Consider the following 23,201-nt stretch of genomic DNA (forward strand, 5'->3'; position numbering starts at 1 on the left):
AAGGAGCGTCTCCACCTCCATCGTTCTGCCCGGACACTGAGGTCCAGCACTGAGGGCCTTCTGGTGGTTCCCTCGTTGCAAGAAGCCAAGTTGCAGGGAACTAGGCAGGGAGCCTTCTCGGTGGTGGCGCCTGCCCTGTGGAACGCCCTCCCAAAAGATGTGAAAGAGGAAAACAATTACCAGACTTTTAGAAGACATGTGAAGGCAGCCCTGTTCAGGGAGGCTTTTAATGTTTAATAGATTACTGTGTTTTATTTTTCTGTTGGAAGCCGCCCAGGGTGGCTGGGGAAACCCAGCCAGATAGGCGGGGTATAAATAAATTATTATTATTATTATTATTATTATTATTATTATTATTATTATTATTATCTATTAGAGAAGTTAACCAACAAACTTAAATTAGCACTGGGACAAGCAAAGGAAGCTACCTTCATCCCAGTGTGGTTCACCTTCATCACATACACAGCACAACGAGACAATGTCCTGTTCCCCACTACAGCATATGAATCAATAAGTCACCTGACCCAACAACCCACCTCACCCTCCATACAGACAAGCCACATGGCAACCAATTGAATGGAACCGACCAAACTCTGGACCCTTCAACACCCCCCCCCATGCCAATAAAAATAAGTAAGGAAGTAAATAGGTAAATTGGCAAAGGACCTACCCCTGTGATGCTGACACGAATGCCCACACTAGTACTAAGAAATTGAATGATAGAACAATGCCCTCATCTCTCTCCCCCTTTTCTTCCCCCCTTCTCTCCCCCCAACTGTAAGATGTTTCTGACATTAGTGTCATACTGAACATTAACAAACTGTGAAACAGACTCCAGGAATTCAAAGTGGAGATGCCATATGGACTTTCCCTTGTCTATTTGTTTATTTTGTAAAACAAGAAAATCTTCAGTAAAAACAAAACAAAACAGCAGCTCTTTCCTTTCTCCCTTCGAGGTGTGGACAAGACAGACTCAAGAGAGCAAGATCTCAGCAGCTGAATCAGACCGAAAGACTCTCCCGCCCACCATCCTGTTCTCACAGTGGCGCCTTCTGCTTTTGGACTCCCCATCACCCCTGACCACTGGTCCTGCTAGTCAGAGATGATGGGAGTGGTAGTCTAAATCCCAAGACCCAAGTTCGGGAAAGGCCACAAGCAGGATCTGAGCCCTCCCCAGCATCTTGCCCCTTATCCTGAAAGGAGGACACAGTCATTATGACTGAGGCCCGTATCCTCCAAGAACTTCCTGAGTCACTTCCAAGGCAAATATCAACTAACCTTTACAAATGAGCAACTTGCAAGAAGCCAAGACTTCCTGCTGACAGTCCTTTATTCAGACCAGGCGCTCCTGCACAAAACCTTGGACTTGAAATGAGGCTGGATCTGTTCCAAGGTTGGTCTGAAGACCCACCGACCCAGGGAGCAAGATTCTGCTGCCAGTTCTGAAGGCAGGGCACAGAATGTGTGGAAAGCATCTACAAAGCATTCCTGGAAGGGACCTCCAACTTTCCCTGGAATATACATCCAAGGACTAAAGGAGAGCCTGCTGGATCCGGCCAATGGTTCTCACAGGGGCCGACCAGATGCCCCAAGCAGGACCTCCTCCCCACCTGCATTTTCCAGCGACTGGAATTCAGAAACTTTGCTGCCTCCAGCTGTGAAGAGCAGAGCAGAGCCATCCTGGCTAATAGCCATTGACAGGAATCAAGTGGCGCAACAGACCTAGGCAAACTCGCTTTCCACCCCTCCTTTTCTCCACAACTTTCCTCCTTACATCTTCCTCCAGATTCTCCCCTAAATCCACATCAAATCAGCTCTTCTTGAAAGAGGGTGCCCAAAATAGAATGTGGGCTTTCCAGACTCTTGTCTGTCCAACTTTGAGCCTTGTAAGTCCTGCATAAGGCAACCTGGATAATGTTACAACTAAAACAGGAGCCCAGCACCCTAGTTTGACTCAGCCACGTCCCTTCCCTTGTCCTCTTTCATTTCAGCATCCTCCTTTAGGGATATAGATGCTGCAGTTTTACCTACCTTGATGGCTGAGAAGCATCCAAGGGCCCAGCAGAGCTTGAAGGATGCCGTTGAGCCAGACAGGATTAAGTAAGCTCAGCTCTGTTCTCGGAGGAGTCCCAGGCAAGATGGTCCCCTCTTGGGAGCCGTAATTGATGGAGTCCAAATGGGAAACGCTGGCCTGCGAGCTCTCCAGTTGGAGAACAGCCTTTACCAAAGGTGTCATGGGCTTTGAAGACACTCGAACTCAGGACGCAAGGGAGAAATGTGCTAAGAGGAAGGCACACTTGGCAAATCCGCACCATGATCAACTCCAGCCCAGAAACCATTGGCCCCACTGTGGAAGGATGTGTGGATCCAGAATTGGCCTCCACAGTCACTTAGGGACCCATTGTTAAAATTGTGCTTATGGAAGACAATCTTACTCAGATATGAGGGATAGAAGAAGAAGAAGAAGAAGAAGAAGAAGAAGAAGAAGAAGAAGAAGAAGAAGAAGAAGAAGAAGAAGAAGAAGAAGAAGAAGAAGTGGCTGAGACACTGGGCTAAAAATCCAGAAGCCCACAGTTTGGCTCTCCCTTTTGCCATGAAGGCATGAGGAAGGCTCCGCTTGGGGCAAATAATACGGTAATTCCAAAAGTCTTTACAGTGCTGCTGTAAGGACTATGACAATATAGTCCATGAAACTGCCCTAACCATTACAACAAGGTAGTGTTTGTACACCACCATTCCCAAATCCTCATCGGGCAAGTCCAATGTCTTTGTGTTTATATGAGGCCCTGAGAACTTTGGTCCGGGATATCCTGAAGACCACCTCATATGATAATAGAATTGTAGGGTAGGAAGGGACCCCAAGAGTCTTCTAGTCCAATCTCGGCCTGGAAGCCAAGCCTGATGAGGAACTGTTGAGGGCCTTGGGTACGTTTAGCCTGGAAAAGAGGAGACTGAGAAGGAGATATGATAGCCATCTTCAAATATCTCAAGGGTTGTCGCATGAAAGATGGAGCAAGCTTGTTTTCTCCTGCTCTGCAGGGTAGGACTCGAACCCCTGGCTTCAAGTTATGAAAAAGAAGATTCCCCTAAACATCAGGGGAAACTTTCTGACAGTAAGAGTTGTTTGACAGTGGGATGGACTCTCCTCCCTTGGAGGTTTTTAAGGAGAGGTTGGAAGGTCATCTGCCATGGATGCTTGAGCTGAGATTCCTGCATTTCAAAGGGATGGACTAGATGGCCCTTGGAGTCCCTTCCAACGCCACAACTCTATGATTCTATATGCAGGCTTGATCACTGAGATAATCCAGAAGAGCACTGTTAATTGTCCCCTGTGGTGCAGATGCCCAATTGGCTTCAACCAGAATTTGGGCATTTTGTGTCCCTGCTCCCATACTGTGGGAAATGTTTCCAGGAGAGATTCAGGAGGCAACCTCAATCGCACTCCCCTTTAAAATTAAACTAAATTTCATAAAACACTCACTTTGAGACACAGCGCCAAATCTCGCTTAGTATTTTTTGCTGGCAATTTAAGTTATTTTTCAGTTGAAACAGTTTATTTATTTTTTACATATTGTATCTAGGACAGTTTACAAGTCATAAGATATGTAGCGTAACGTTTATCATTTATACAGTGATGAAAATAATATAAAAGAATACCAACACCATATTGCAACAGTGCATGTTCTCCGGGAGCTTAGGATTCCAAAACATAATAAAAAAATGACTATTATTCAATAGATGATGTTTGCTGATTCTTTTTTCTTTCCTGTGATAGTAAGTTTTGAGAATGTTCCTACATTCCATATTCTTTCAAAGACTGAAGTTGCTGTGTTGTGCCGCTGCGAGAGCTATTTTGGCTGCAATCAGTACACTATTAATTTATCAAACGTATAACAAACTAACAAAATATTCCAACAATTGAAAGAAAGAAAGAAAGAAAGAAAGAAAGAAAGAAAGAAAGAAAGAAAGAAAGAAAGAAAGAGTGTGCGCCTAACAAACTCTGTCATGTAAATTCACCATCTTCACTTTTGGCTTCCAGGCTCCTCTTGAAGACTGAGAGCGGTCAGGCTGAGCTGGGAGAAACCCTTCATCTCCCAGATGCCCTCTGGCCCTAATGCTTCAGGGCAGGACCTTCAGAAGAATAATAAAAAAATTCCTTCAGTAGCACCTTAAAGACCAACTAAGTTTTTATTTTGGTATGAGCTTTCGTGTGCATGCACACTTCTTCAGATACAGTGAAATGGAAGTTTCCAGGCACTTATGTAGAGAAGGGGTGGGGAGGGGTGGGGATGGGGAGGGGGGATCACTCAGAAGGGTGGTGGAAATGGGTGATTGACTGACTGATAGCTGTTGATGACCGCAAACGACTGCAAATGGTTTTGCATGAAAAAGCAAGGGTTGAGATGGCTGAAGATCGCTTATCATGTATAATGAGATAAGAACCCGATATCTCTGTTCAAACCAGGTCCCTCCATGGTTTTGAGCTTGGTGATAAGTTGCAATTCAGCAACTTCTCTTTCCAGTTTATTTCTGAAATTCTTTTGTAGTAAGACAGCTACTTTGAGATCTTGTATAGAATGTCCTGGGAGATTGAAGTGTTCTCCTACTGGTTTTTCTGTCTTCTGGTTCCTGATGTCAGATTTATGTCCATTTATCCTTTGGCGTAGGGTTTGGCCTGTTTGTCCAATATAGAGAGCTGAAGGGCACTGTTGGCATTTGATGGCATACACAATGTTAGAGGATGAGCAATTAAATAGTCCTGAGATGGTATGTTGGATGTTGTTGGGGCCAGTAATGGTGTTGTCTGGGTGTATGTGGCAGCAAAGTTGGCATCTGGGTTTATTGCAGGCTCTGGTACCAGTGTCCATGTTAAGTCTGGTGGTTGTATTATTGTGGGTGAGGAGTTGTTTAAGATTGGGTGGCTGTCTGTAGGCAATGAAAGGTCTTCCTCCCAGAGCTTGAGAAAGGGAGCGGTCATTGTCCAGGAGAGGCTGTAGATCTCTGATGATGCGTTGTACTGTTTTAGCTTGGGAGCTGTATGTGATGACTAGTGGTGTTCTGTTATTTTCTTTTTTGGGTCTGTCTTGCAGCAGGTTCTCTCTAGGTATCTGTCTGGCTCTGTTGATCTGTTGTTTAACTTCATCAGGTGGATATTTTAGTTCTAAAAAGGTTTGCTGTAGATCTCTTAGGTGAGATTCTCTGTCTGTAGAGTTGGAACAGATGCGGTTGTAACGTAAGGCCTGGCTGTATACGATGGATTGTTTGGTATGTTTGGGATGGTAGCTAGAAGCATGTAGATATGTTTGTCGGTCAGTTGGTTTTCTGTATAAGGTGGTGTCTATACGTCCATCCTGTATTTTTATAGTAGTGTCCAAAAAATGTATTTCTTGCATAGATTGGTTCATTGTTAGGTTGATGGTGGGGTGAAAGTCATTGAATGTCTGGTGGAAGGTTTCCAGGGTCTGTTGTCCATGTGTCCAGATAATAAAAATATCGTCAATGTATCGCAGGTACAGGAGAGGTTTGAGTGGGTAGGAGTTAAGGAAACGTTGTTCTAAATCTGCCATGAAGATGTTGGCATACTGTGGGGCCATGCGGGTGCCCATGGCTGTGCCGCTGATCTGGAGGAACAGGTCATCACCAAATTTGAAGTGGTTGTGGGTAAGGACAAAGTGGCAGAGTTTGGTAGCAAAGTCCGCTGTGGTTTTATCTGAAATGGTGTTCCTTATGGCTTGTAAACCATCATTGTGTGGGATGTTGGTATATAGAGATTCCACATCCATAGTGGCTAGTATAGTATTGTTAGGAAGATTGTTCAAATATTGTATTTTCCTCAGAAAATCTGTGGTGTCACGTACGTAGCTGGGAGCACTGATAGCATATGGTTTCAGAACAGAGTCCATATAGCCGGAAACACCCACTGTAATGGTGCCAATACCTGAGATGATGGGGCGTCCTGGGTTTCCTGGTTTGTGTATTTTGGGTAGAAGATAGAAAGTTCCTGGCCGAGGTTCCGCTGGTGTGTTTGTGAGGATCTGTTCTTGGATGTGTAGGGGTAGCTCCTTAATAATCTTGTTCAGTTCTTTTTTGTATGCTTGTGTGGGGTCTGAGTCCAATTTCATGTAAAAGGCAGTATTGGAAAGTTGTCTGTGGGCCTCTTGGATGTAATCAGTTTTGTTCATGATGACGACAGCTCCACCCTTGTCTGCCTCTTTAATTATAATGTCTGGGTTGTTCCTGAGATTTTCTATGGCTCTCCTTTCAGCATGGTTTAGATTTTGTTGTAAGCGATGGTGTTTTCTGGTCACATCCGTTTGGATTCTGTGGCGGAAGCATTCGATGTACAGATCTAGTGTGGTATTGCGTCCATCAGGAGGGGTCCATGTGGAGTCCCTTTTTGTGTAACTTCTTTTCGGTGGTAGTTGGTGGTCAATGTTCTGTTCATTGATGCGTTTGGAGGGTGATGGTTGTTCCCCAGTAAGTTGAGAGGTGTTGTGTTGTGGGGATGTAGTTTGTTCTACTTTGTCTTGTTCTTGTGTGTGATGAAAATACTCCTTCAGGCGTAAACGGCGGAAAAATGCTTCCAGGTCCCCGCAGAACTGAATCATGTGTTGGGATTTGGCAGGGCAGAATGATAGTCCCCGTGAAAGGACGGATTCCTCAGCTGGGCTGAGTGTTTGCTGTGAAAGATTGACAATGTTGTTGATCTTGTTTTGATTGGTGGCCTGTAGGTTGGAAAGGTTGCAGAGTTTTTTATTTTTCTGGTTCTTCAGTAACTCCAGTTGAGAGTGGTAAATGGTTTGTTTTTCCTTGTGGAACTTCTGCCAGGCCGGGTGATTCCTGATGGAGTTCTCCAGTGCAGAGAGTTCCTCCTTTATTAACTTCTGTTTGGAATACAGAACGCCGATAAGATGTTTCAGCAGTTTCTTAGATAAAGTCTTCAGAAGAATGTTTGGCAGAATCCTTCCACAGCCTTTCAAGAAAGACCCAAGCAGTAGACTTTTGTCATTTGATCCCTGTGCCTCATGAACACCCTTGAAATCGTCTCAGGTGGCTACCTGTTTGCATGGTTCCAGACCAGCCTGGGTCGACCTTCTGCAGCCCTCCATATGTTTTGGACTATAGCCCCCATCATGCTGGCTGGGGCTGGTGGGAGTTGTAGTCAAAAACAGTTGCAGGGTAGCAGATGTACAACGTCTGCTCTAGATGGTTCTGCTAAACCTGGCAGGTATCCCCACAGGCAGATCGGTCACTTGGTTCTGCTCACAGCCGCTGCTTTGCTGGGGACCAAATGAGCCCATTTCCTCCTGAGCAGCTTCCAAAGACTGTCTTGGATCTCCTTAGTCCTCATGCCATAAATGATGGGGTTGAGGATCCAGGGAAGAAACAGGTATACTGCGCTGAGCAGATTGTGGACATCCTGGCTGGCTGACTTGGCTAAGCGGAAGACAAGAGAGGAGACCAGGCTGCAGGAGTAGACTGTAAGGATGACCATGAGGTGGGTGCCACAGGTGTGGAAGGCCTTGTGTCGGGCGTGGCCAGAGCTCATCTGCATGGACACCTGGAGGATGCAGCCGTAAGAACCCAGGAGGAATCCAAAGTCAAAGAGGATAGTGATGGTTCTTGCTGCCAGGCCTACGACCTTGTTCCTGGAGATGTCGCCACAGGACAACTTCATGAGGGCCATGTGCTCACAGGCAAAATGCCCAATGATGTTGGACCGGCAGAACCTCACCTGGGAAGCCAGGATTACCACTGGGCCCACTACAGCCAGGCTCCGGGCGAGAGCAGTGATCGTCAATATCGCCAGGAGCTTCTTCGTCATGATACCTGCGTAGTGCAGAGGGTGGCAAATGGCCACGTACCTGTCCAAAGCCATCAGGAGCAGAACATTGCAGTCCAACATGAGGACAAAGTAGATGAAAAACATCTGGACCAAGCACTCCGTCAGGGAGATGTGGCTGACTCCGAGAAGGAAGCTAAGGAGCATCTTGGGAAGGATGACGGTGGAGCCACAGAGGTTGACCGCGAAGAGCAAAGCAATCAGGACGTACATAGGCGAATGGAGACTGTGATCTGTCCTGACGGTGTAGATCAGGATGGAGTTCCCTGCAACAATCATGAGGTAAAGGCAGAAGAAAGGGATGGCGAGGAGATATCTGGACTCTTGGAGGCCTGGGAAGGCGAGCAGAAGGAAGTCTGTGTAGGAGACGTTGCCTGTTCCGTTCTGGTCCCCTCCAGCCATCTTGGCGCTGATTGGAGGTAACAATCCTTAGATCTGAAAAGAGGGAAGAGAGGAACATTTCACTTGTTATTTTACAATCTGTGGGTAGTATGGCAGCAGCGACCATTCCTGGACTGGGAGAGCTTGGCCACAGTAGTTCAAGCACCGGCAGCTTTAAGACTGGATCAGTGCAACAGATTCCATATGTAGCCCCCCTTGTGCTCAATTCAGAAGGTGCAGTTTGTGCGGAATGCTGCAGCGCAATTGCTTGCAGAGTGAGACCCTGTCATCTTTTAGCACCTCTGCTCAGAGATCTGCACTGGCTGCCAATTGGTTACAAGACCAAGTTCCAGGTGTTACTATCAGTACTTAAAGAACTTTCCACTTTGCTCCTGGATTTGCCTCACTGCATAGGAATCTACTTTATACCTGTTCTGCAGCTGTAAGAAATTAATCTTTTAAAGTGTGGCATCACCTCCCCTCTGAAATTCCCTGCCTTTTGATGTTTGCCGGGCATCTTCACTGCTAAAAAAAAATCTGTTCAGGCAAGCCTCTCCAGATACGTACATGTTGTTGTGCTTTAATCTCTTTTTGCTTACTTTTGATTTTAATAGCCTTTTGAATGTTTTTTTTTAAATCTGTCTTTTGTTAATCATTTTACTGCTTTTTTTTGGGGGGGGGGGTAAACTGCTTAGAGGTTTTATTATAGTCAAGCAGTTTGTTAATGTTGTGAGGAGAAGCACATGAAGTTGTTTGGTCCCTCTAATCTCAATATTGCCCACACTGACTCAGGGGCGAATGAAGGCTAACCGACACCCGGGGAGGGGCAAACCACCGGCTGCCCATGCGTTGCGCCACTATGTACGATGCATGCATGGCGTCACAACATAGGGCGCATGTGCAGCGTCGCTACGTACAGCGCATGCGTGCGACACCGCACGTGCATTGTATGTAGAGGTTTGCTGCCGGTGCCGCTCAAACGCCGTATGGACGGTGGTAGGATCCTTTGCTCATGGCTGCAGCCGCAAACAGAATCCTCCACATGCGGTTGTGGCGGTGCAATGGCTGCTCGCGCCGCCTCACCTGAGGGCGGCGGGGTGCCTTCTTGTCACCTCCCAGACATGGCACCCGGGGCACACCACCCCACGCCCCCCCTTGCAACGCCACTGCACTGATTAGCCATGGCTGTCCAGGGTTTCTGGCAAGGGGAACCTCCAACCCTACTTTCAGTTGCTGGGCTTGCAAGGGTTGATGGTAGTTGTAATCCAAAATATATTGGTGGTTGGTGGAGGCTGATATGAACGGCAGGGAAAGATAGACACTAGAAATAAAAGGAGGCAAGATGGCACCACGATGAAAGGGAGGGGGAGGTATCTTGCGGGTAAAAGGGATCATTCCCAAGCAGCAAAAAAAAGGAACTCAGGATCAGTCCCCATCTGTAAAATGGGAGCAGCAGCCTGAGCCAGTTCCAGACAGTTGCGATTTTCAGGTGGGGTTCGATTACATACTGGCAAATTCAGGTTGTGTAGTTAAAGGTGGTTTGGCTCTCTTGTGCAACAAACCCAGCTCCCCACAAAATAACCAGCATTTTGGGGTGAGGAGAGTGACAGGAACATGCCTTCGAGAGACAGGTGGGCGGGAGGCAGGTAGCAATTGCTTGTAAGGACCAAAGATGCGATATGTCTTTGCCGCAGAGCTCTGCTTATCACCAGATGCAGTTTGACACATATTTTTCCCGGTCTTGTGTAGGCATACTACATTACCATATATTAGTTTCAGGTAGGTAGACGTGTTGGTCTGACATAGTCGACACAAAAAATAAAAAAAATCCTTCCAGTAGCACCTTAGAGACCAACTAAGTTTGTCATAGGTATGAACTTTTGTGTGCATGCACACTTCTTCAGATACACTGAAACGGAAGTCACCGCCCACCAAAACCTCCTCGAGTGGCAAGTGAGATTCTGGGGGTTCCATGCATTCATCCAGGGGTTGTAAGACATGGTGTGTTTTTTTGAGAAAAAAATTAATATAAGACATGTCTTATAATATGAGAAACACGGTATCACCCCTTAACCTTCTCTTCTCCAGGCTAAACATACCCAGCTCCTTAAGCCGTTCCTCATAAGGCATTGTTTCCAGGCCTTTGACCATTTTGGTTACCCTCCTCTGGACACGTTCCAGCTTGTCAGTATCCTTCTTGAACTGTGGTGCCCAGAACTGGACACAGTACTCCAGGTGAGGTCTGACCAGAGCGGAATACAGTGGTACTATTACTTCCCTTGATCTAGACGCTATACTCCTATTGATGCAGCCCAGAATTGCATTGGCTTTTTTAGCTGCTGCATCACACTGCTGAATCATGTCAAGTTTCTGGTCTACCAAGACTCCTAGATCTTTTTCACATGTACTGCTCTCAAGCCAGGTGTCACCCATCCTGTATTTGTGCCCAGAGGGTGCCCAAAATAGAATGTGGGCTTTCCAGACTCTTGTCTGTCCAACTTTGAGCCTTGTAAGTCCTGCATAAGGCAACCTGGATAATGTTACAACTAAAACAGGAGCCCAGCACCCTAGTTTGACTCAGCCACGTCCCTTCCCTTGTCCTCTTTCATTTCAGCATCCTCCTTTAGGGATATAGATGCTGCAGTTTTACCTACCTTGATGGCTGAGAAGCACCCAAGAGCCCAGCAGAGTCTGAAGGATGCCGTTGAGCCCGACAGGATTAAGTAAGCTCAGCTCTGTTCTCGGAGGAGTCCCAGGCAAGATGGTCCCCTCTTGGGAGCCGTAATTGATGGAACCTTTTTTTAGCCTCTAGTTGGGAATTGGCACAGCTCTATCACTCTTGGGCGGGAGATGATGATCAGGCATCATGGTCCATTTGTAGCTCAACCCAAAAATGGGTGCCAGTCGTTCAGGCACTACAAATGAAGAAGACACACAAAATTCTACCTAATGCCCTCAGAGCCAAGTTATTCTCGAAGTGGGAATCTTCCTCATGTAGCCAAACCACCCATCCCCATCCACACACAAGAGGGAGTCACCAGATTTGGGGGAATCCCAAGGTTTGCTGAAATATACTCAGAGTCAAGTGTGAATTTCATGCTCTTTATTCAGCTTGAAGTAGCAATGAATGACTCTTTCCCCAAAACGTCTAGCTGTACAATATATACATTATTTACACAATGGGCCCTGCTTGTTTGGCTAATTCCGGGCTGCTCCTGTAGGCCAATCAGGTTGCGGATTCACTTCCTCCAGAAGCCTGATTGGCTGCCCCTGCAGGCCAATCAGATCACTGATTCACTTCCACCTGGAGCTGGATTGGGTGGCTCCTGCGGACCAATCAGACTGCTGCATTCTGGATCCTATTGTTCTAGGATTCAGCTCAGTACATAACATTTGCGGAAGTACAAACGAATCCCTGGTTATCTCCCGCTTGGACTACTGCAATGCGCTCTACGTGGGGCTACCTTTGAAGGTGACCTGGAAACTGCAATTAATCCAGAATGCGGCAGCTAGACTAGTGACTGGGAGTGGCCGCCGGGACCACATAACACCGGTCCTGAGAGATCTACACTGGCTCCCAGTACGTTTCTGAGCACAATTCAAAGTGTTGGTACTGACCTTTAAAGCCCTAAACGGCCTCAGTTCTGTATACCTGAAGGAGCGTCTCCACCCCCATCATTCAGCCCGGACACTGCGATTCAGCACCGAGGTCCTTCTGGCGGTTCCCTCATTGCAAGAAGTGAGGTTACAGGGAACCAGGCAGAGGGCCTTCTCGGTAGTGGCACCTGCCCTGCGGAACGCCCTCCCAGCACATGTCAAGGCAATAAGCAACTATTTTACTTTTAGAAGACAACTGAAGGCAGCCCTGTTTAGGGAAGTTTTTAATGTTTGATGCTGTACTGTTTTTAATATTCGGTTGGAAGCCCTGGAGGAATGGCAGACAAAGATAATGGATTATGCAGAACTGGCAAAACTGACCTGCAGAGTCTGAAACCAGGACGAATCAAAATTCCAAAGAGACTGGAGTAAATTCATTGACTATATTAATAATAACTGTAGAAGCTTGAAGACACTAGTGGGATTGAAATAAAGCCTACAACATGGACTTGATTTAAAAGACGAAATTGTGAGATATAGACTGGAAAAGGGAAAACCAGATGGCAGGAGGGAAGGAAGTCATAGGCTTGGCAGAGTGGAGGGGAATGAGACTGAGTGATAGATGTTGGAATTTATTGTTTTATGTTTAAAGTGAAAATTTAATAAAAATTAACAACAACAACAACAACAACAACAACAACAACAACAACAACAACAACTACATAGCTGATGATAAGGGATTAAGATCAGGACAATGTAATTGGATTAAGACTTTGGAAACGGGAGGAAATAAAAACTTTGCACCCTGAAACCCAGCACACAGGAAGTCACACAAAATGTACAATTGGCTTTATAATTGATATATATTTGGATGTGAATTGTAATTTGACACTGATAAAATGTGGCTGTTATTGGATTTTGGTAATGAAAATTAATAAAAATGATTTACAAAAAAAGAAAGAAATTGCAACAAGATGCCTTGTACGGTAGGACGTATCCCTCCTTCGTGAATGGACCCTGTAAGCACCCCAGTCCCTAGCTGCAGATGGTCCAAGCTTTCATGAATGAACTGGTCACCTTTTATTGCTCACAGAAGCCAAGACCAGGCCTTTTCTCTGGAAGAGTTTCAAGACGTTCTCCCTGATCTCTTTGGTTCTCATGCCATAGATGACATGGTTGACCGGCCAAGGGAGCATAAGTTAGACAACGCTGATCAGGTTGTGGACGTCTTCAGAGGCTGTCTTGACCACCCGAAAGACGATGGAAGACGACAGAGTGGTGGAATAGGTGATGTGATGATGATGAGGTGTGTGCCACAGGTGTGGAAGGCCTTGTTCCTGTTGGCGCCGGATGAGATCTTGAGGGCTGCGTGGATGATGCGGCTGTAGGAAGCCAGGAGGAAGCTGACATCAAAGAGGATCGTGACCGACCTCAGCAGCATCCCCACAATCTTGTTCCTGGAGAGGACAACCTCATCAGGGCCATGTGCTTGCAAGCAAAGTGGCCAATGATGTTGGAGCGGCAGAAGCTCACCTGGGAAGCCAAGATGATGACTGGGGCGACGAAGAAGATGCTGCGGAGCAGGGAGATGAAGATCAGCAGCGCCAGGAGCTTGTTGGTCATGAGGTCCACGTAGCGCAGCGGGTAGCAGATGGCCAGGAACCTGTCCAGAGCCATCATGAGGAGGACGTTGCAGTCAAATATGAGTATGCAGTAGATGAAGAACATCTGTGTGAGGCAGCTGGTCAGGGAGATGAAGGTGGCCCCAAGGATGAAGCTGAGGAGCATCCTAGGCAGGATTTTGATGATCCCACAGATGTTGACCGCGAAAAGCAAGGCGATGAGCATGTACATGGGGGAATGGAGGGTCTTCTCCACCTTCACGATGTAGATCAGGATGGAGTTGGCCGTGATGATCATGGCAAACAGGCAGAAGAAAGGGATGGCCAAAAAGGGCTGGATGGACTCCTGGAGGCCGGGGAAGGCAAGTAAGCGGAATTCTGTGTAGGAGACATTGACGGGTTCAGTCGGGCTGCCTCTTGCCATCCCACCAGGGCAAGGGACCTGCAGCTGGGAGTAGAAAAGGAAGGGGGGGAAAGCCACTTCAGATTCCAAACAGCACCTTTAGGGGTGATTCCAGCACTGGAGGACTCAGAAATATGTCTCTAGGGATTACCTGTGCTTTCCAGAACCAGAGCCATGGCTTAAGACCTGCTCAAAGTTCTCTGGAAGGTCATGATCTGTGCCGCGATAAAGTAGGAGACAAATGTTATTCAATAGCTTTCGGATTTAATATCTGGGCATAAGCAAGCAGATCGAAGACCACTGATGGTGACTCACCTGTTCCAGGTTCAGAATCTCATTCACAGAGACCAGGTGTCTCCCACCCCCTGGCTTAGCAAGTAATTTAGAAATTGATTTCTGCTCCCTGAGTACAAAATTGTGTTAGTTATCAATGACGCACATATACAGTGAACTCACATTTTTTATTCCAACTTACTTGTGGGCAAAAAAGCCTTGTATTCATGTACTTTGAAGGGGACACGGTAGGATAACTGAGCACTTTTGCAACTGTCATAAGACATGCATATTTTGGGTTTGGGTATCAGAATAGCCCTGAGTTCCCTAGTCTGACACCTACATGATAGATAGTAGATAGATAGATAGATAGATAGATAGATAGATAGATAGATAGATAGATAGATGATAGATAGATATAGACCTGCCAACCTATGGCTTCCCTTCTCTCAGATACATGATACGTGTGTGAATCTAAACTCTTGCAAAATGGACCATTACTTGTTTCTCTGTGTAGATCATCTCTGGCTGCTGGTGTGATGAGCTTTGCTACGAGCAAATTAGGCCATCTTTTTGCCAAGATGGGCTGCGATGGCTTATGATTGATTGATTGATTTCTGAATCACCTTTGACATGTGCAAACATATAATAAGATCAGCTGAAATAGTGTTGTTGTTGTTTTTTAAAAAAACAACAGCCCCAAAATATCATCAATTCTCCATCATGCTGTTGATTTGCATTGTCCTTCCGCCCCTCCCTCCGCATCCGTGCATTGCAACTGATTCTGAGCAAGCGAAGACATCACATGCTTAATTCAACATTTATGGATGGCCTTCCAGGGATGAACCCCTCCAAAGGCACCTCAGACCTTCACTGGGGCTGATTTCCACTCCAGTTCAGTTTGATTTTGCACTTGGAAACAGATCTCTAAACACCAAGGACACACCCTCCGCATAGCTTATGGACGGGAGTTGGTGCAAGCAAAAGAGAGTCAAGTGAGGAGACCCTCCTGGCTTGCTGACTGAGGACCACATTTGCCTCTCAGGGTGAGGAAGGGTTTCCTACCTTCATGGAGAGGCGATGTGACTCAGGGTTTTGCACGCAGGAGGTTCCAGGCTCGATCCCCAAGCTCTCCAGTTAAAAGGAGACTGTGCTTTCCTGCAACTGGGATTGAGAAACATGTTGTGAACTGCCCTGAGATCTTTGGATGAAGGGTGATATATAAATTTTAAAAATAGTAATCATAACAACAAAGTGGCCTCTTGACCATCAATGCTGATGACAAGACACATTTGCCACAAGAAGACTGTGTTTGTATTCCTTCTTCACACAGCAGGTCTATCTATTAATGTTTGATTCCCTGGTCCTGAATGGGGTAACTGTGCCCCTGAAGGACCAGGTGCGCAGCCTGGGAGTCATTTTGGACTCACAGCTGTCCATAGAGGCGCAGGTCAATTCCGTGTCCAGGGCAGCTGTCCATCAGCTCCATCTGGTACGCAAGCTGAGACCCTACCTGCCCGCAGACTGTCTCGCCAGAGTGGTGCATGCTCTAGTTATCTCTCGCTTGGACTACTGCAATGCGCTCTACGTGGGGCTACCTTTGAAGGTGACCCGGAAACTACAACTAATCCAGAATGCGGCAGCTAGACTGGTGACTGGGAGTGGCCGCTGAGACCGCATAACACCAGTCTTGAAAGACCTCCCGGTACGTTTCCGAGCACAATTCAAAGTGTTGGTGCTGACCTTTGAAAGCCCTAAACGGCTTCGGCCCAGGATACCTGAAGGAGCATCTCCACCCCCATAATTCAGTCCGGACACTGAGGTCCAGCTCCATGAACTTCTGGTGGTTCCCTCACTTTCAGAAGTGAGATTACAGGGAACCAGGCAGAGGGCCTTCTCGGTGGTGGCTCCCACCCTGTGGAACGCCCTCCCACCAGATGTCAAGGAAACAAACAACTTTCTGACTTTTAGAAGACATGTGAAGGTAGCCCTGTTTAGGGAAACTTTTAATGTTTGTTGGACTACTGTAGTTTTTAATGACTGATGTTTTAATGTATTTTTAATCTTTTGTTGGAAGCCGCCCAGGGTGGTTGGGGAGACCCAGCCAGATGGGCAGAATACTACTACTACTACTACTACTACTAATAATAATAATACTTCTGTTGGGAGCCACCCAGAGTGGCAGGGGAAACCCAGCCAGATTGGTGGGGTATAAATAATAAATATATTATTATTATTATTATTATTATTATTATTATTATTATTATTATTATTATCCCCCTCTGTCAAAACAGGAAGAGCCCTTTGCTGGAGGTTTTAAAACAGAGATTGGACAGCCACCTGTCAGGGATTCTGCAGCCACGATTCCTGCATTGCAGGGGGTTGGACTAGATGACCCTTGGGGACCCTTCCAACTATATGAATCTGCGAAAATGACATCAGCATTTATTGCCAACTTCTGTGCAAAACTTCCTCATAGCACAACCCGAAATGGCCGCAGTGCCGCCCTCCCCTCCCTCCTGCAGGAATGGTGGGACCCTCAAGATTCCCAGCACCGTAGAAAAGGGCAGGCTGCCTATTTTCTGGCCTGCCGTTCACTTTCAGTTACTGGAATCCAGAAGTGGACAAAGTTAGAAGTTTCTAAAGTTGTTGCTGCTGTTTATCTCCGCTGTCCTTTCGCACCTCCCTGCGGGTGCAGCCAAGACCGCCGAGTCCAATTAGCCTTAACGAGCTGGACAATAACAGTGGCAGAGTCTGGGGGCCGCAGCGGACTTGATTCTCCCTGGCCTGTGTGGCCCCCACGGCCCCTGCCTGTTTGCAGATGGCTCAATTAGCTGCCCTGTTGTAACAATTGCCACCTGCCTCCCTGCGGGGCCAATTTTCCGCAGAGCAAAACGCCTTTCCCTTCAGACCTGAAGTTGCTGTTCGGACCTGTGGAGGGAGAGAGAGAAAACTTTCCTTTAGAGTCCCAAGTTTGCCATGTGGCCCCACACCTCTGCCTTTTCTGCATGGCAAAGCAGTGCAGTACACTGGTTACAGTTAGATTAAAAAATTAAGGATTAAAAAAGTTAGGACCTGGGAGAGACTTGGGTTCGCATCACCCACTCTGCCACGGAGCTTTCACTGGGCTAAGCCTTGGGGACCAGTCCCTCGCTCTTGGCCTGACCTGCCTCACAGGGCTAGTGTTGTGGAGGTTAAATGAGGAGGGGGGTGAACTATGCATGCCACCTTGAGCTCCTTGAAAAGGAGAGATAGAAATGCAATACATTTAAAAGAATGAATAAACCTCCAAGGAACACTACATGGGTTGTAGAATCTGGTCCCGTCTCAGGGTCAATTGCAACATTGAACCGTTCACTTTTGAACGAGTGATGAAATGTGACTTTGAGCCAACAGACCCTCCAAGTGTCCCTATTTTCCAGGGATGTCCCTGATTTAGAGAAGCCGTCCCGGTTTCTGATTTGACCCCAGAATGTCCCGCTTTTCCTTAGGTTGTCCCTGTTTTCACTGGAGAAATGTTGGAGGGTATGGAGTTACCTGGCCCCCGAGCTGCCTGAATACAATCCTGTATAGGGAAGTTTTTAAATAAAAAAATTAAATGTTTTATTATGTATTTATATATGCTGGAAGCTGCCCAGAGTAGCTGGGGCAACCCAGTTTGATGTGCGGGGTATAAATAGTAAAATTATCATTAGGGAATGGGGCATCCCTAATTTTCATTGGAGAAATGTTGGAGGGTATGGGACAATCCAGGCTCCTCATGTATTCTGGGGACAAGCTCAAAGGTCGGATCCTAAGTGGGGGTGGAGACAATAGACACGATGCTTTAAGGCTGCGGTGCAATCCTATGCGCTCGCCTTCCCCAACCGGGTGCCCTCCAAATGTCCCTAAGGACTGGAATCTTAACAGCAATGGACTATTAATTCAGGCTGCTATTATATATATTTTCTTTATGTCAGTGCATGCTATGCTGGTGTGCCAGGAGAAGATGGCAAGTGCGGCAGGAAGATTCAAGGACCATCAAAGAAGCATTTAAAGTTCTTATGCAGCTTGTAGCTGCATTGTTTCAAACTTTCTGGAAGTCCCACAGTCATCATATTACAAAGCCGTTGTGTTCTGTGTTACAAATCAAGCACTACGAAGAGCTTTTCCTTTTCAGTTTTGCAATGTATTTCTTATCAATAAAAAAATAGTTGTGGTGCCAGCAAATTTTTATTCTGGAAGTGAGGCCCAGAGGGAAAAAAGCTTGAGAACCAGTGATTTATGTACCGTATTGGCCTGAATATAAGCCTCACTTCCCCCCCAAAAATTCTGACTGCGAAAAGTTAAAGTGTGGCTTCAATTCACGACCTTACAAAAATGGGCTTTTACGATATCGCTGCTGAAACAGACATATGGTAAAACGCAACGGGTGTGAGTGCCTGCAGAATTTTAAGGGAGCGGTGCCGGCTCTTTTTTCTCTCTCCCCCCTTGAATTTTAAAGGTGCGGCTTATATTTGGGCCAATACGGTAAATCATTTCTCTCCCCATGGCGTTTGGCAGGATGGTCCTTTAGGATGGCTTTCCAGTGGTACAAAATGAAGTCAGCCCACCCAAGAAACAATAGCCCAGTTGTAGGCCTGAAAATGCGTATACTCAAACCGCCCCTGCAAAATCATCCTTAGCCTTCCAGAGCCAGCGTGCTTGAGGGGCAAGGCGGACCCAGAGCCAAAAGACCATTTAAGCTTCCCTGCCTTGCTTGGTGGTTGGGGGAAAGGCCTGCCCCACAGCGCCCCAGATCCGGAAGGCTTTTGATGCTCATTCAAGATCTCGTGGGAATTTGAACAGCGCCGCCAGATCTTGTCAGAGCATCCCAGAACCAGCGTGCCGAGAGGGTCCTGCCATCCCCCTAAGCAAGGCAGGAAGACTAAAGGCTCTTTTCGAGCTTCTTAAGCTTTCTGGCATGCTTGCGTCCGACTTGTAGGATTTCAACTAGCTGTCCTTCAGCCGTGTATGATTGAAATTGCACCAGGTTAAATGCACAGAAGATGTGATTGTACCATATAAAACAACAAATCAACAACCCTGCAGATAAAACATTGAGCAAGCAGATTGTCCAAATGAAATATCTGATAAAAGTAATAGAATCATAGAATTGTAGAGCTGGAAGGGACACCAATGGCCATCTAGTCCAACCCCCTGCAATGCAGGAATCTCAGCCAAAGCATCCATGACAGATGGCGGCCCAACATTGAAGTCTAAATAACTAGCTAAAGCCTATAAACACACACACACACACACACTGGTGTTAATATTTTGTTGCATTTGTAATTGTTTTAATTTTGTGTAGTATTTTTATTTTTTCCTCTGTATTAATAAACATGCATGCACACATGATGGGATTGATTTTGTGTTGCATATTTGTTTAAACTTTGTTTTTTATTTTTTACACGGACAAGCATATTGTGTGTTTGTTCTGGTATCTATTCAGTTTAGGTTTCAAAAGATAATTCAATGTAAGATAATTCAATGTAAGGTATCTGGTTTCTGCACATTTTCAAAAATAACTGCTGTTTTCCCAAAACCCACTAGGTGGCACTGCGGTTTAATTTGTTTGAGTTTGTGAGTCCAATACTGTAGCTACAAGAGAGACAAAAACAGAGAGATATAGGTAGGTAGCCTGTTGGTCTGAGTCGAAGCAAAATAAAAAAATTCCTTCAGTAGCACCTTAAAGACCAACTAAGTTTATATTTTGGTATGAGCTTTCGTGTGCATGCACACTTCTTCAGATACACAGAGAGATATAACCTTCATTATTCATTATTCCTGTTTAAAAACTTACTTGCCTCTTTCTGTAACAGAAGTGTCCAGACTTAAAATTAATTTCCTGCGTCATCTGAACTGTGTTATTATTGTAGACTGCTTTGATGTTTTTAAACGATCAAGCAGTGTATCATTTTTCTGAATTACATTGCCTCAGTTTCCCTTTTAGAGTTTTTCGCTGCAGGAAGGTAGTTGTTTCATTGTAGTGGGCTTGGTGTGAATAATTCTTTTATGCCTCTTGTATGCTGCAAAGGAATCCCTTTTGGAAACAGGGTGGCTTACAAATATCTCCAATGAAATAAAACAAAACACAACGCTTTATTCTTTTATGACAGAAGTTGCAGAGTGCCTTGAAATCTAATTTGATGCAGGGCAGAAATGCTGGCAACAAAATTATGCATGGTCGATCTGTGGTTCCTTACTTTGGTGTTTGCTACGTATGGCGGGTGAGAGGAATGGCAGATCTGTGTTTTGAGCCTCCGTCCAATCTTACAGTTCTCCAGTTTCTTTCTTTTTTTTTAGCTCAACCTGAACCCCTGGGGCCCGGCTGCAACCTAGGATGCCGCCCCAGGCAGTGGTGGCACAATGGCTAGAGCGCTGGGCCTGCGAGAGACCAGGCTTCAAATCCCCACTTTGCCATGGAGCCACTGGGCCACCTTGGCCCAGCCACTACCTCACAACAGGGCTGGCCGCAAATGAGGCATGGGGACAGCAGGCAGGGACAACAGATCCAGGCCCCTAGAAGTGTGCCTCTTGCCAGGGGCACCATCTCCTAGGGACCAAGCTCTTTTGCTGACCCCCAATGTCCAAAAGTGGTGGAAGAGGCCAAGCACAAAGCCGAGTGTGGCCCCCAGATGTCTCCTCCTCCTTTTCCTCCTGAACCGCCCTGAGACCTCTGGGTATAGGTAAAGGTAAATGTACCGCTGACCGTTAGGTCCAGTCGCGGATGACTCTGGGGTTGCGGCGCTCATCTTGCTTTACTAGCCGAGGGAGCCGGCGTACAGCTTCCGGGTCATGTGGCCAGCATGACTAAGCCGCTTCTGGCGAACCAGAGCAGCACACGGAAACGCCGTTTACCTTCCCACTGTAGCGGTACCTATTTATCTACTTGCACTTTTACGTGCTTTCGAACTGCTAGGTGGGCAGGAGCAAGGACTGAGCAACGGGAGCTCACCCCATTGCAGGGATTCGAACCGCTGACCTTCTGATCAGCAAGCCCTAGGCTCTGTGGTTTAACCCACAGAGCCACCCACGTTTAGTTAGTATAAAAGGTAAAGGGACCCCTGACCATTAGGTCCAGTCGTGACCGACTCTGGGGTTGCGCGCTCCTCTCGCGTTATTGGCCGAGGGAGCCGGCGTACAGCTTCCGGGTCATGTGGCCAGCATGTCAAAGCCGCTTCTACCTGCACTTTGACGTGCTTTCGAATTGCTAGGTGGGCAGGAGCTGGGACCGAGCAACGGGAGCTCAAACCGCCGACCTTCTGATCGGCAAGCCCTAGGCTCTGTGGTTTAGACCACAGCGCCACCCGTGTTCTGGGTATAGGGCGGTATATAAATTCAATAAATGAAAAACAACAACAACAATGGAGGCGGGAAGCAGCCCCAGGCCGGTGGCGGCAGCAAGAGGAGCCACAGCCATTGAAGAAACACTGCTGCCACGTTTAGCTCCACCCCCAGCTCCTCCCACATCCTGAAGCCATGCTCAGAGCGTCAGATGTTGTGCATGTGTGAGGGTCACATGCTACATGCCACCTGCCCCCCCGGCTCTTCTTGGGAAGCTGGCGGCTCTGTCCCCTGCTGTCTCCTGGACTTGTCACCCTCCTCTTCCTCCTCTTTTCTCCCCCAGTACCGGAAATGCGCTGGGGCTTCCCTGGGCCACACACAGAGGTCTCAGGTGGCAGTATGGCAACAGAGGAGGAAGCATCAGGGGGGCGTCAGGGGGGGAGGTTTTGAGGCGGTGGAAGCAGGAGCAGCAGTGGGGTGCCAGCCACCACGAATGGGACTTACTTCCAAGTAAATGCAGACAGGATTGAGGTGGCAGCATTTATGGGGTTGGCAGGAGAGGCTATGAGCACACAGTGGCAGGTCTTCCTCTTAGTGACTGACACCCCCATCTTTCTCCCCCCACCCTGGTTGTATTGTCATTACACACCTTTCGGCGACAGGGGAAAACGTCCCTTTTTAACCAGGCCTTTGCTTGACCCGATCAACCTCCCATGCCCTTTTAAAACGTGGCTCTTTTTTGGGTGGGGGAGGGGTATTATTTATTGGGTTATTGCTTTTATTTTAATTTTATATACTGGGATCTTTTTATGCGAATCGCCCCGAGGCCTCCAGGTATAGGGCGGCATATAAATTCAATAAATGAAAAATAATAACTGATATTCCCGACAAGACCGGAATAATTGGTAATTGCTTTTGAAATTTACAATAAGGTTTTTAATTTAAGAAAATGACAGAGGTTCTCGGGGTGGAGAGGGAGGGAGGTGCTGGGTTTTTAGAACGAGATCCTTGCTGCATATTCTGCTGTCCTTTGCAACAGTCAGCTCTGCAAAAGTTCCTTTTGGTGCCCAAAGGTCACATTAAAAGTTCCTCAAGCCGACAAGTTTGCAAATGAGTCGTGGTGCCCAGGGCTTAATTACGTGGCCTCTGTTCTCCGCTCTCCAGTGGCCGAGTCCGGCCGGCACTAATGAGGCTGGAGCTATTAAGCATCGCTGGTAAACAAAGGAAGGATCCTGTCTCCTCTGGGCCCCACTTAACGGCGAGTGGACAAACATGTCGGCCTCAGGAGCAGGTGGGTGCGGGGAGATTTGCCTGCTGCCAACATCTGACCCCCCTGTGCCCAAGGCTGGCTGGCTGGCAGGCAGCAGGTCCCCAGATGGCTGCTATGTGGAAAACAAGAGCACTGAGCTATGACTTTTCTGCAGAAATCTAAAAATATACTACACACACCAGAATAAGAATGCTAAGAAAAGACATGAACAAGAAGTGAGCTCTCTTGGTAAAAAATAAAAAAAAAACACGCAGGCTGTTCCTTTCCGTGCAGGACACAGAAAGTTTCCCAAAGTGGTTCAGAAAAGTGAGTGCGGCAGCCCCTAAAGGCCTTTGCTAATTGCAGGTGGGATTTCTCAGGACCCCTTTCCTCTTGTGGGCAAGGCTGTGCAAGGAGCAGAGTTGATCCCTAGTGCCCTTTCCAGCCTCAGGTGGAGGTGGGGTAGCTTGCAGCCCGATCTTCTCCCACACGATGGAGCCCTTTCCGCAGACGAGAGAAGCAGGATAA

General features: G+C 47.0%; 1 protein-coding gene and 1 pseudogene across 1 annotated transcript; both read right to left on the bottom strand.

The window, feature by feature from the left end:
* Positions 1-7,249: 7,249 nt before the first annotated feature.
* On the bottom strand, positions 7,250-8,523 carry LOC132592044 (olfactory receptor 52K1-like). Its single transcript, XM_060274019.2, has one exon. It carries the CDS (start codon positions 8,243-8,245, stop codon positions 7,250-7,252), a length of 996 nt encoding a protein of 331 aa, XP_060130002.1. The 5' UTR covers positions 8,246-8,523.
* Positions 8,524-12,894: 4,371 nt separating this feature from the next.
* LOC132592045 (olfactory receptor 52K1-like) lies at positions 12,895-13,867 on the bottom strand (annotated as a pseudogene).
* Positions 13,868-23,201: the final 9,334 nt, after the last annotated feature.

This window comes from Zootoca vivipara, chromosome 4 (genome assembly GCF_965207765.1).
Source record: "Zootoca vivipara chromosome 4, rZooViv2.hap1.1, whole genome shotgun sequence".
Classification (NCBI taxonomy): Eukaryota; Metazoa; Chordata; class Lepidosauria; order Squamata; family Lacertidae; genus Zootoca; species Zootoca vivipara.